This window comes from Pristiophorus japonicus, chromosome 5 (genome assembly GCF_044704955.1).
Source record: "Pristiophorus japonicus isolate sPriJap1 chromosome 5, sPriJap1.hap1, whole genome shotgun sequence".
Classification (NCBI taxonomy): domain Eukaryota; kingdom Metazoa; phylum Chordata; class Chondrichthyes; family Pristiophoridae; genus Pristiophorus; species Pristiophorus japonicus.
In genome coordinates, this window is record NC_091981.1 from 159947870 (window position 1) to 159960095 (window position 12226).

A 12226-nucleotide genomic window follows, 5' to 3' on the forward strand; every position below is an offset into this window, starting at 1 on the left:
CAAAGGAAATTTTTTGACCCAATAGCAAAAATGACACTTCAGGCCAAAGATGTATCTGTTGCTTGATGCAAAGAGAAAGCAAAATTCTTCCCATTTCATTGTTGATTTTGATATATTCACAGAGCACAGCACACACAGCTTTCTAACATGGCAGGCAGCTCTCTCGGAAGCCTCCGGAATCTGCCTGGTTCTGTTTATTATTAACTCTGCAGTTGCAGTACACAATACGTCCACATCCACAGCATGGAGCTACAAACATTACAAGCTTACAGACATTACACTTCTCCCTCCTTAATGAAGAAGTTATTATAACAAACATACATAACTTTCATGTTAATACATAACACAGGATATAAACTTATTTTTTTTCCATATTTACAAATTTAACTTTACCACTTTTTTTCTGTTTCGAAGAGGATACCTTCACTCTCGAACAGAACTTTCCAAACATGGTGTCGAATCTAAACTCATTCGAGGCTCATCCTGAAGAACATTTTCCTCCACGGAATTTCCTTGATTTTCATTTGAAATCACTCTAACCTCAGGCTCTTTGTTTTCCTGACTCGGACTCAGACTTTCATTCTGATTCTCTCCTGGATTTGTTTCCAGTACATTGGATTTAGGATTTGCTACCGGTATATCAAAACTATCTGATGAGTCAGAAATAATTGAATCATTCCCACCTTCAACTCCTTCCATGTCTGTAGGTAAAATATGATCAATATGAATAAACCTAACCTGTCCATTATCAAACATCTTTACCAAATATGTGCGAGAACCACATATCTTCACCACTCTTCCTGGTAACTACTTTAACCACTTATGGTGATGGTTCTTCACTCTCACCTTCTGGTTTAATTTCACACTTCTCTCTTTTACTCTACCTCTATCATGATTCTCTTTCTGTCTTAATTGTGTCTCTTCTACAGACTGTGCCAAATTTGGCTTTAACAACAAGAATCTGGTTTGTGGCTGTCGTTTGAGAAACAACTCTGCTGGTGTTCTACCAGTAGTTGTATGAGGAGTATTTCGATATGTAATCAAAAAATTAGCCAATTTGTGATCCAATGACAACTGTCATTTCCTTGGATTTGGATCTAACATTTGTTTTATGAGGGCACGTTTTACAATTTGTACAGTGCGCTCTGCTGCACCATTCGAAGCAGGGTGGTATGGCGGAACCTTGGTATGTTTCACACTATTTTTGCTCGTGAATTGTGCAAATTCTTCTGAACGAAATTGTGGTCCATTATCCGAAACAATTTCTTCAGGGAAGCCAAATGAAGAAAATAATTTCCGCAAAATGTCCAATGTTTTACTTGTTGTTATTTTCCACATTGGAAACACCTCAACCCACTTCGAATGATTATCAATCACAATGAACAATTGTTGTCTTTCTAACGCAGCAAAATCAATATGTAGCCTTTGCCACACCCTGGGAGGCCATTTCCATGGCTGTAATGGTACTGGTGGTGGTTGCTTGCTTACCGATTGACATGTCGTACACTGACTCACGATGTACTCTATATCTTTATCAAGACCTGGCCACCATAAATAACTGCTTGCAAAACTCTTGGTCAAACACATTCCCAGGTACTGATCATGGAGGTCTACTAATAATTTGGACTTGAATTTATTTGGTATAACCACTCTTGTACCCCACATGATACAATCTTTATTGACTGATAATTCATTCCTACGAATGAAGAATGGATGTGTATCTTTGTCTGTTACCTGGTTTGGCCATCCATTTGCAATATACTCATACACCTTTGACATCACTGGGTCACGTTTGGTTGCTCTACCAATCTCTTCAGCTGTGACTGGGAGTTCATCAGTGTATGAAAAATAAAACACTTCTTCCTATCAGATGTAACTTGTGATGGGGAAGTCAATCGAGATATTGCATCAGCATTACTGTGATTAGCTGATCGTCTGATTCAATATCATATGTATATGCTGACAAAATCAAAACCCATCTCTGCATTCGGGTTGCAGCTCATGTTGGAACTGGGGACTTTGGATGGAGGATTGCTGTTAGGGTCCATAACGATGGTAAACTTATGACCATACAAGTATTTGTGAAACTTCTTGACCCCAAAAATTAATGCCAAAACTTCCCTTTCAATTTGTGCATAATTACTTTCACTGGCACTGAGAGTGCATGAAGCAAAAGCAATTGGTCTCTCCTCTCCACTACATGATACATGAGAGATCACTGCCCAACTCCATACGGAGAGGCATCACATGCTAACTTAATCTCCTTAGATACGTCACAGTGAACTAACATGGTGCTCTCTACTAATTTGATTTTACACTCCTTGAATGCAGTATCGCATTCTTTTGACCACTTCCAATGGTCCTGTTTTTTCAAAAGTTCATTCAGTGGATGTAATACTGTAGCCAAATTTGGTAGGAACTTCCCATAATAGTTCAAAAGACCCAAGAATGAACGAAGTTCAGTGACATTCCTGGGAGTGGGTGCATTTCTAATTGCATCCAATTTTTCCATGGTTGGATGTAAACCATCTTTGTCTACTCTGTACCCTAAGTACTCCACTGAGTTTTTAAATAACTCACACTTACGAGCAGACACTCATACTCTGTGCTTCTCTAGGCGTTTGAGGACTTCATTCAATATATTATTATGAATTTGCCTATTTGGTGCTGAAATTAGTATGTCATCCAAATAACATACTACCCCTTCAATACCTTGCAAAATCTGGTTCATCACCCCTTGGAATAGGGCAGGGGCGGAAGACACTCCAAACGGTAGCCTATTAAATTGATATAGGCCTAGATGAGTATTTATAGTCAAAAATGACGTGGACTCCTCATTTAGTTCAAGCTGTAAGTAGACATTCGTAAGATCCAGTTTTGAGAAGATCTGACCACCTGTCAGTGTTGTGAATAAATCTTCTATATTTGTCAATGTATTGGGGACATTACCCTCTAGAACCAGGTTTACGGTTACTTTATAATCACCACACAATCTTACCTTACCATCAGACTTAGATACAACAACAATGGGTGTAGCCCAATTACATTGATCTATCTTACAAATAATGTTCTCAGTCTCTAGTCTTTTGAGTTCTTGCTCAACTTTCTCCTTGAGTGCATATGGTACGGAACGTGGCTTGTAGTAAACCGATCCAGCATCCTTCTGTATCCTGACACTCACCTTGAAGCCTTGGATCGGACTGCCCGTTTTGCAGAACACCTTTGGATACTTCTTGACAACCTCATCCGTTGATGAAAATCTCGCTTCCAAACAGAAAATCTTACTCCAATCCAGCCTCAGTGAGCTCAACCAATTTTTTCCTAGTAAGGCAGACTTGTCTCCTTTCACTACTATTAGAGACAAGTTCTGAAATTGATCTTTATATTTCACCGGTACGGTGATACGACTTAACACAGGAATTTTCTCTCCCGAGTAGCCTCGCAGCTCCATCTTGGATTTCTCCAGTTAGAAATCACGCAATTTGTCGTGGCATAGTGACTCCGGTACTATACTCAAAGATGCACCCGTGTCAATTTCCATTGGTATCTTGAATCCCGCAACATCTATGTGGATTTTGATGCTTTCCGAATCGCTGTCCGTTAACCTCCTGATGACGTGTAACTCTAACATCTCCTCTTCCTGTTGTTGTTCTTCCATGCTATGTAGTCTCTTGGGATTTCTACTCATAGCTTTGAACGCTGGACTCATAGCTTTGGAAGCTGGTTTACCCTTCAGTCGGCATGCCTTCGCAAGATGCCCAGTCTTTCTGCAGAAGAAACACTCTGCCTTCACATATGGACAACTTTGAACAATGTGTTGTCCCAGGCACCTATAGCATGACTTCGATGCTCTGTTAGAATTTCCAGTTTCTGAGACTTTGGGCCTCCACCGTCTTTTACTTTGAACCTGCAGGTGATTTACCTCGGTTGACTGACGACCGTAATCATTATTTAATTCTTGGGAATATTGTTTGGCCATGCCCATCGACCTCACTGTCTGACAAGCAATCTCAAAAGTCAAGTCATCCGTCATCAATAACTTCCTTCTGATTGCATAATTTTTCACCCCACAAACAAAACGATCCCATAATGCTCGGTTTTGAAAGTTTCTAAAATTACAGTGCATCGATAGCTTTTTTAATGCTACGATGTAATCACTGATACTTTTATCAGCCTTTTGATTCCGAATCCCGAAACGATAGCTTTCAGCAATTTCTAACGGTTTGGGGTTATAGTGCTGCTTCAGCTTCATTAAAATCTCTTTAAGCATTCTGTCCTTTGGCTCGTCAGGCACAAGCAGATTTACAAGGGTTTCGTACAATGCCGGACCCGCCTCCGATAAAAAGATCACTTTATTACGTTCCAACACAGCTCGGTTCGGGACTGCATTGTCTGGAACTTCGATTATGTTATTTGCAGTGAAATACATTTCTAGCCGATCGCCATATGCTTTAAAACATTCCCGGTCGTGTCGATATTCCCCAAATGTCCGATTACACCTGCCACTTTAATCTCTAGCTGTTCACATCGTGTACTGTATTTTACCTCGGATTTTGTAGCTTTTTTCCAAAGACAGACATTTCCAAAGTCTCTCTGTCGGCTGGCTGAATCCTTCCCCAACAAAATATAAGCTTTAAATCATCCGAAAAATCTCATCTCATCGCCAAATGTGATATATTCACAGAGCACAGCACACACAGCTTTCTAACATAGCAGGCAGCTCTGTCGGAAGCCTCCGGAATCTGCCTGGTTCTGTTTATTATTAACTCTGCAGATGCAGTATACAATACGTCCACATCCATAGTATGGAGCTACAAACATTACAAGCTTACAGACATTACACTGATGAAAGCTAACTAATTGATTTCACAAATTCTGGGAGTTATCTCAGTACAGAATACAAACATGTGCCCGGTGAAAGTGAGTTTTGTATATTCTGGTTCTGGCTCATGTTTTCTGAGTTGGCTTCTGTACTGCTGTTTGTCTCTTATTCAGTTGACCAGCAACTATTTGGTGAGAGAATACAGCTTTTCTTCACTGAACTATTTATAGTCATTGGAATGAATGACTATAAATACAACTAACAGAGGGGATAAGAATCTGGGGAAAATGTTCTTTACCAAATGATCCTGGACCAGAATAAAATTTGCTATGTCAAGGCTCAGCAATTTAATCTGTAAGCATAAAATTCCATAGCATTTTCAAAAAAGAATTGCATAATTATGCTGCATTTTCGAGTGATATATACAGTTGTACAACATAGTCTGGCTTGTGTGATTTTATAATCTTTTTCCAAATGTGGATCACACTTCGGCGGGCAGTGCTGATTCTACAGAATCTTCATTTAGTGGAGGGGTATGGTAATCCCTGTTCCACAATTGGAGATTGAAACTTCCTCTTATGGAATAATTAGGCATCATGTAGAATTACTGTCATTTACCTATTTAAGAACACTTGGGGGCCAATTTCCCCATTGCCGATTTTTGGCGCAGTTGTCGAGGTAAGTCCGATTTTTTAGTGGCCGACTGTGGCCAAAAAACGTTGCAAGTTTCGCCGGAATAAACTTTCATTTTGGAGTGGCACAGATTATCCTTAAGCTCTGTGGGTGGAGCTTAAGGTATGCGCCGAAAAACTGAGGTTGCCAGGGTAACGAGGGACACACTGAAGGGCTGAGGCTGCAAAGTGAAACATACAAGATGCAGCAAGACATAAGCAATTGTAGAGCCCCAGTGCCGCTGCTATCCTGGGCTGAATGGCCCCCCACCCCAGGTGCCGGTGCCGTTGCTATCCCGGGCCAAAAGCCCCCCTGCCCCCAGTGCCGTGTCTTCTTCCCTCCCTCCAAAACCTAACTCAGCTCCGCTATAACAATGGCGTCTTCTCTGCGCCAATTTTCTTAAGTTCAGATAATCCTAGTTGGCCAAACTCGCTTAACCAGAAATGGTGCTGATGGCAGCCAGCACCCCCAGTGACATCAAAAAATCGGGAACTAAAAACATCGTCCGTAAGTAGTTTACAATGGCGCAGAAACTTTGATGAAACTTGTAGATTTTAGTTTGCTCCAAAAAAAACGGATGCTAAAAAGACAGTGCAGAATGGTGGCGAAAATTCAGCCCTTGGAGTTATTGTTGGTGCATGGGCAAACATGCACCAGCAATATCCCACAAGCAGCAATGAATGAACAAGTGTGACCTTTGGGTATATTTCTCTCGGGACACTAATATGATCAAAAATGTTGCGACATGTATAAAATCAGTGTCCCAGTTTTATACATGCATTGTATTTGTTTTGATCACATTAACTGCTGGAAGAAAATACATCAGCATATGGCTTTGAATTTCCTTGGGCCATGATCAGTGGTAATGCCAGGTTCACACCTGCTAGTGCACTCCAGCTCTCACTGACACTGCTGGAGTTTGTGGAATCAGTGGGGCATGTTTGTGGGGCATGCAGCTGCAACCACCACCACTGGCACATCACCACCACTGCCCGCCTGTCCCATGCGGCTGGAAAATAGAGCTCCTACCCTCCATTGGAGGAGTTTCTCCAGGTAGTTCCCTCCAACCTCGGCCACCCGTGTAAGAGAGCGGATCTGCGCGATTTCTTCTGCCCACTTCCCTGGCCTCGACCCCACTGGTTGTCCCACTTTCACCCATCTGGATGTCGGTATGGCTCAACACATTCAGTGTACTGAGTGCCTACTGAGCCAGTGCAGAGGGAGCTCCCAGCATAGGAAGACACTGCACTGATTGATGCTGCTCCCTGAAAAAAATTGTCTTGTATGGGGCAGGTGGAGATTCTTCCCTGTACGAGGCAAGTCAGGAACACTTGGAAGTGGTGCATCTGGGTTTCTGCCTTTTATCAAGGTGGGGGGAGGGGGGGGGGCGGTGGGGTTGGGCCGTGTTCCTCTGGTCTCTTACTAGAGTTATGGCAGGAGACTGGCAGAATCCGTGAACAATTTTAGCTTCACATCAACCGGTGACTGACTGTTGTGTAACATTCATGACATTATTGCTCATGTGCACCCCTCCTCCTGTCCCCCATCTGTCTATTGTGCTTGAAATCATCTCAAATATTTATATTTAACTTCAACCTTGCTGACATTCAGGCTGCCATCTCAGGCGCAAGTCTTGTGACAGCAGAACGGACATTTGCCGGTGATTCGAGCTGACCGTTTGTTAACAGTTGATGGCTAGAAATTCCTGCCTGTGCTCCATTTCTCCCATAGGCAATGTTGTGCACCCATGAATTTTCCCATGTGATAAGTAAGCAGGGATTTCTAGTCACCAGTTTTTGCTACAAGATCAAGTCATGGTCTATTACATTGTTAGATCCTTTTATTAATTGCACTTTTTTTTTTCCTGAAGGGTGATCGTGGTTTTACTGGTTCCGTTGGTCCAATAGGAGACCCTGGGATTGGATACCCTGGTCCAAAGGTAATCAGCAGCATCTTGTTTCTACTCGTAGTGAAAATGCACGTGGCATGTAATCTGTTATTGCTCAGATTTGCTTAGAAAGCCAACACTTTCATTTCCTCTGGGAATTTGTGTGCAAAACTACAGTGTACAGTCAGCAACTTGGGTTACACGAGGCAAATATAGAAATTTGTAGGTTATCGAGCTGCACCAAAAAAAACACCCGACCCTTGATCTATTCTGTGAGGGGAGTATTGGGATTCCTGCCCAGCAATCTTCCAACCAGATCCTGTTGTGCTTGCTTAGCACAATGTGCTTGCTTGGCACAACAACAGCATCTTTAATTTAAAAATAAACCCAAAGTGCTTCAAAAGCCGAAAGTATTTTTTTGAAAAGCTGGTCTTTGAGCATGTTTTCAAATGTGGGGAAGGAGGTGGAGATTCAGAGGAGAAGGAGTTCCAGAGAGAAATGTCAAGGTGGCTGAAGGTTCTACCACTAAAGGTGAGGCAAAGGGAAAGAGCTGCACAAAAGACCAGAGTCAGAGTCAGAAGATGGGAAGGGTTACAAGGCAGAGGAGATTGCAGAGATAGTTTGGAGAAAGGCTGTGGAAGGATTTGAAGATGAGGACCAAGAACTTTAAATTTTGTGTGTTGGGTCAACGTGTTATGTGTCAATGTAGGTCAGTAAGAACAGGGGTAATTGACGAGTGGGACAGGACTTAGGCTATTGGATTTTGAACAAGTTGAGTTTATGGAGGCTGGAGAATGGAAAACTGGCAAGTAAAGCAAAGATATAGTTGAGTCTAGAGGTCACAAAAACATGGTTAAGGGTTTCAGCTGGTGGAGGGGCTGGAAACGTTGTGGAGGTAGGAATAAGTGGTCCCAGTGATGGGCAGGGGCTTTTTTCTTGGACTCTCCAGTTAAAAGTTAAATAGCCCCCTTATGCCTACATTGTATGTACTTTTCATCATTTTAAAAAGGTTGAGTTCACCTCTGTAGGTCTTTCTTCATAACCTAGAACCCTGGGTCCTAGGCACTCTTCTCTGAACCTTCTCCAGCATGTCAATGTCCATTTGAAAGTAGAGTGTCTAAACTGTACATAGAATTCAAAATATATAAATCATGTTAACAAAAATGAAAATGCATGGAATTCGAGGCAACCTATTGTCTTGGAAAGAGAATTGGGTAGGAAGTATGAGACAGAAAATAGGGATAATGGGTATGTACTCACATTGGTAGAATGTAACTAGTAATGTCTCCCAGGTACTAGGGCCGCAGATTTTCACTATATTTATAAATGACTTGGATGAAGGAATAGAGAGCCGTATATGTATGTTTGCTGAGGATAATAAGTTAGATGGCTCAGCAAATAGTATACATGGGAGCAGAAAGTTGCAAAGGAACATTGATAGATTTAGTGAGTGGGCAAAACTGTGGCAGATGGAGTTCAACGTGGGAAAGTGGGAGGTCATCCGCTTTGGACCTATGAAAGATAAATGGGGAGAAGCTAAGAACTGTGGATGACCAGAGAGATTTAGAGCTCCAAGTATAGAAATCACTAAAAGCTAGTGAACAGGTACAATATTTTTTTAAAGGCTCATTGAATGTTGGCCTTTATCTAAAGAGAGCTGGAATACAAAGGGATGGAAGTTATGTGACAGCTGTATAGAGCGCTGGTTGGACCCCATCTGGAGTACTGCATTCAGCTCTGTGTACTACACCTCAGGAAAAATATAATGGCATTGGAGAGGGTGCAGTGCAGATTCACCAGAATGATACCAGGGCTAAAAGGGTTAAATCATGAGGATAGATTGCATAGACTAGGCTTGTATTCCCTTGAATGTAGAAGATTAAGGGGTGATATACTTAAAATGTTTAAGATGATTAAAGGATTTGAAAGGGTAGCTAGAGAGAAATTATTTTCTCTGGTGGGAGAGTCCAGAACATGGGGGCATAACTTTAAAATTAGAGCTACACATTCAGGAGTGAAGCTAGGAAGCACTTCTTTATACAAAGGGTTGTGGAAATCTGGAACTCTCTACCCCTAAAAGCCGTTGAGGCTAAGTCAATTGAAAAGTTCAAAACTGAGATTGGTCGATTTATGTTTGGTAAGGGTATTAAGAGTTATGGAACCAAGTTGGGTAATTTGAGTTAAGACACAGATCAGCCATGATCTAATTGAATGGGGGAACAGGCTCGAGGGGCTGAATGACTTACTCCTGTTCCTGTATTCCTATGTGCTTCATCATAGGCAGTCCTCGAAATCGAGAAAGACTTGCTTCCACTCTAAAAATGAGTTCTTCGGTGGCTGTACAATTCAATATGGGAATTACAGACTCTGTAACAGGTGGGGCAGACAGTGGTTGAAGGAAAGGGTGGGTGGGAAGCCTGGTTTGCCTCACGCTCCTTCCGCTGTCTGCACTTGGTTTCTGTATGCTCTCGGCGACGAGACTCGAGGTGCTCAGCGCCCTCCTGGAATGCTCTTCCTCCACTTTGGGCGGTCTTGGGCCAGGGATTCCCAGGTGCCGGTGGGAATGTTACACTTTATCAAGGAGGCTTTGAAAGTGTCCTTGAAGCATTTCCTCTGCCCATCTGGGGCTCGCTTGCCGTGTACGAATTCCGATTAGAGCACTTGCTTTGGGAGTCTCGTGCCGGGCATGCGGACGATGTGGCCTACCCAACAGAACTGGTCAAGTGTGGTCAATGCTTCGATGCTGGGGATGTTGGCCTGAGCGAGAACACTGATGTTGGGGCGTCTATCCTCCCAATGGATTTGCAGGATCTTGCTGTATATAATCCACGTCTTATGTGCTTATACTGTTTATGTCTGACTGTTCCTTTTCAATGGAATAAAAATCAGATGGATTCTGTAATGGGTGGGAGATCCGCTCATATTACTGCCAGTGCTATTAATATCATATTAATCTACTGAATGCAGACTTTCTTCTGTTGATAAAGATAAATTTAAACAATTTTTTCCTATACTTTTTGAGCATGTGTTTTATAGGAATTTAGGGAAATCATCAGAAAAGTAACTCATTTATTTCTTGTAAATTTATCTAATATATTTCAATACCTGATGAAAAATAACTCTAACTAAATGAAATGTCTTTGTACCTTTAGGGTGAAAAAGGTTCACAAGGACAATCTGGTCCCTCTGGTCCTGCTGGGATAGGAGAACCTGGATTACCTGTAAGCAATATTCGATATTTTTTAAAACATAGTGAAATTATCAAACTGCTTTATATCATATCCCAAACTCAAAGCAAAACTCCAAAATGCTGAAACTTTTCTTGTTCTTTTTGCTACCATAATTCAACCTGTTTTATGTCACAGTTCATCTTTTCTCACTTATGATTAAGTTTATAAACTGGGTGAAAATAATGAACTTCAAGTCTTATGGGGATTGAAAGGTGGGGCATGAGTCATACAAGACAGTCTTCCGCTGAGGATTGCGGACATTAAATTAAAATGTTTGAAATGTTTTATTGGCTGGAATGGAGATGTGCTGTTAAATGTACACATTGGTTCCTGTGATGAAGACAAAGCTTCCAAGAGGTCGCCCCAAAGGATTAGAGATTCAAGAGCCATACCTTTCGGTTACTGTATCCTTTGAGATTGACTTTAGGACCTCCAGTTAATTACAATGTATCTCGAGCATCCTTCTTTTCAGGCAAGTAACCATGGGTCCTGGGACCCACAACTCCTTAGCCTTCTCCTCAGCCTCCGTTGAAAAGGTGGCACATCCTCATCCACTTCCCAGTCCCTTGAGCTCCCTTGTGCTCTGTGCATCACCCAATGCCACATGCTCACTAACACTGGCTAATCATCCCATTTTCTAGTGCCTGGATGTGAGGAAACAAGTGCCTGATCCCAAGTTCAAGCCCTCTTTACCAGAGTGCATTGTGATGGGTTAGTTGTGCAACTATTGCCTTAAGAAGATGAAGATTACGCTAGTATCTAGAGCTGGCAAGGAAGAAAAGGAAGAGTGTCTAATGTGTAACCTTGCCTGCAATGGTGAGATCATTGAAAATGTGTTTGACACTGGTCTTCAGTCCTGGGGTGAAGGAATTGGCACTTAGTGCTAGTACCACCTATCTGCAGATGGCACAAGTGATATTTATGGCTGACTTGCTGGCACAGACACCCATAGGATTGTGTCTTCTGGCTTCAGTTTTCTCAAGGAGGGTTTGTAGGTCCAATTTAGAAACATTCATTGCTCTTCTTCTGTGCCTTGGTGTTGTGCCCTACTGCCTTGTTTGGCTGTTTGCTCCAGAGGGCTCAGGTGTAGACATTCTTGAAAAGTATGATGAAAAAATTAATGAGACATGCAGTGAAGTTATCTGAGAATTTAATGGGTGAGATAAGCACTGCACCTTGCTTACCTGTTCGTCTGTACACTTCGTCAGGGGACAAAGTGTGGGTATGAAGATGTTGGGGATAGATTTTCATCTTCACTACCTGGGCAGTAATTCAGCAGAGCAAATTGCCCTGCTATAAAGATACACCTGATTTTCATTCCATTGAAATCAGGCAGGTTCTATAACGGGTGCGATCTGCTCCGTTAGATTATCGGCCAGGCGGTAAAGCTGAAAACTTAATTAAAATGGGCAAGCTGCTTATGGAGCTGTGACAGGTGCCAACAGCTCACCCAGATTATTTAGATAAGGCACAGTGCTATAATCCAGGCCAGCCTTGGGCTTCCTGGTTTGGGCTGAAACTGGAGGGCAACAATTTTCTATCCTCCGGGGCCGAAATTGGTGGAGATTGCGCCAGCAGCTGGCGGGGTTCTGCCGGAAATGTAGCTTTTCTGGG

General features: G+C 42.2%; 1 protein-coding gene across 1 annotated transcript in view; it reads left to right on the forward strand.

The window, feature by feature from the left end:
- Positions 1-12226, forward strand: part of LOC139264487 (collagen alpha-1(XXVIII) chain-like) — a 405978-nt gene that overhangs the window by 130267 nt on the left and 263485 nt on the right. Inside the window, exons 12-13 of the mRNA XM_070881040.1 lie at positions 7365-7433; positions 10535-10603. Of these exons, the coding sequence (XP_070737141.1) occupies positions 7365-7433; positions 10535-10603 (138 nt within the window). The remainder of the gene's footprint in view (positions 1-7364; positions 7434-10534; positions 10604-12226) is intronic.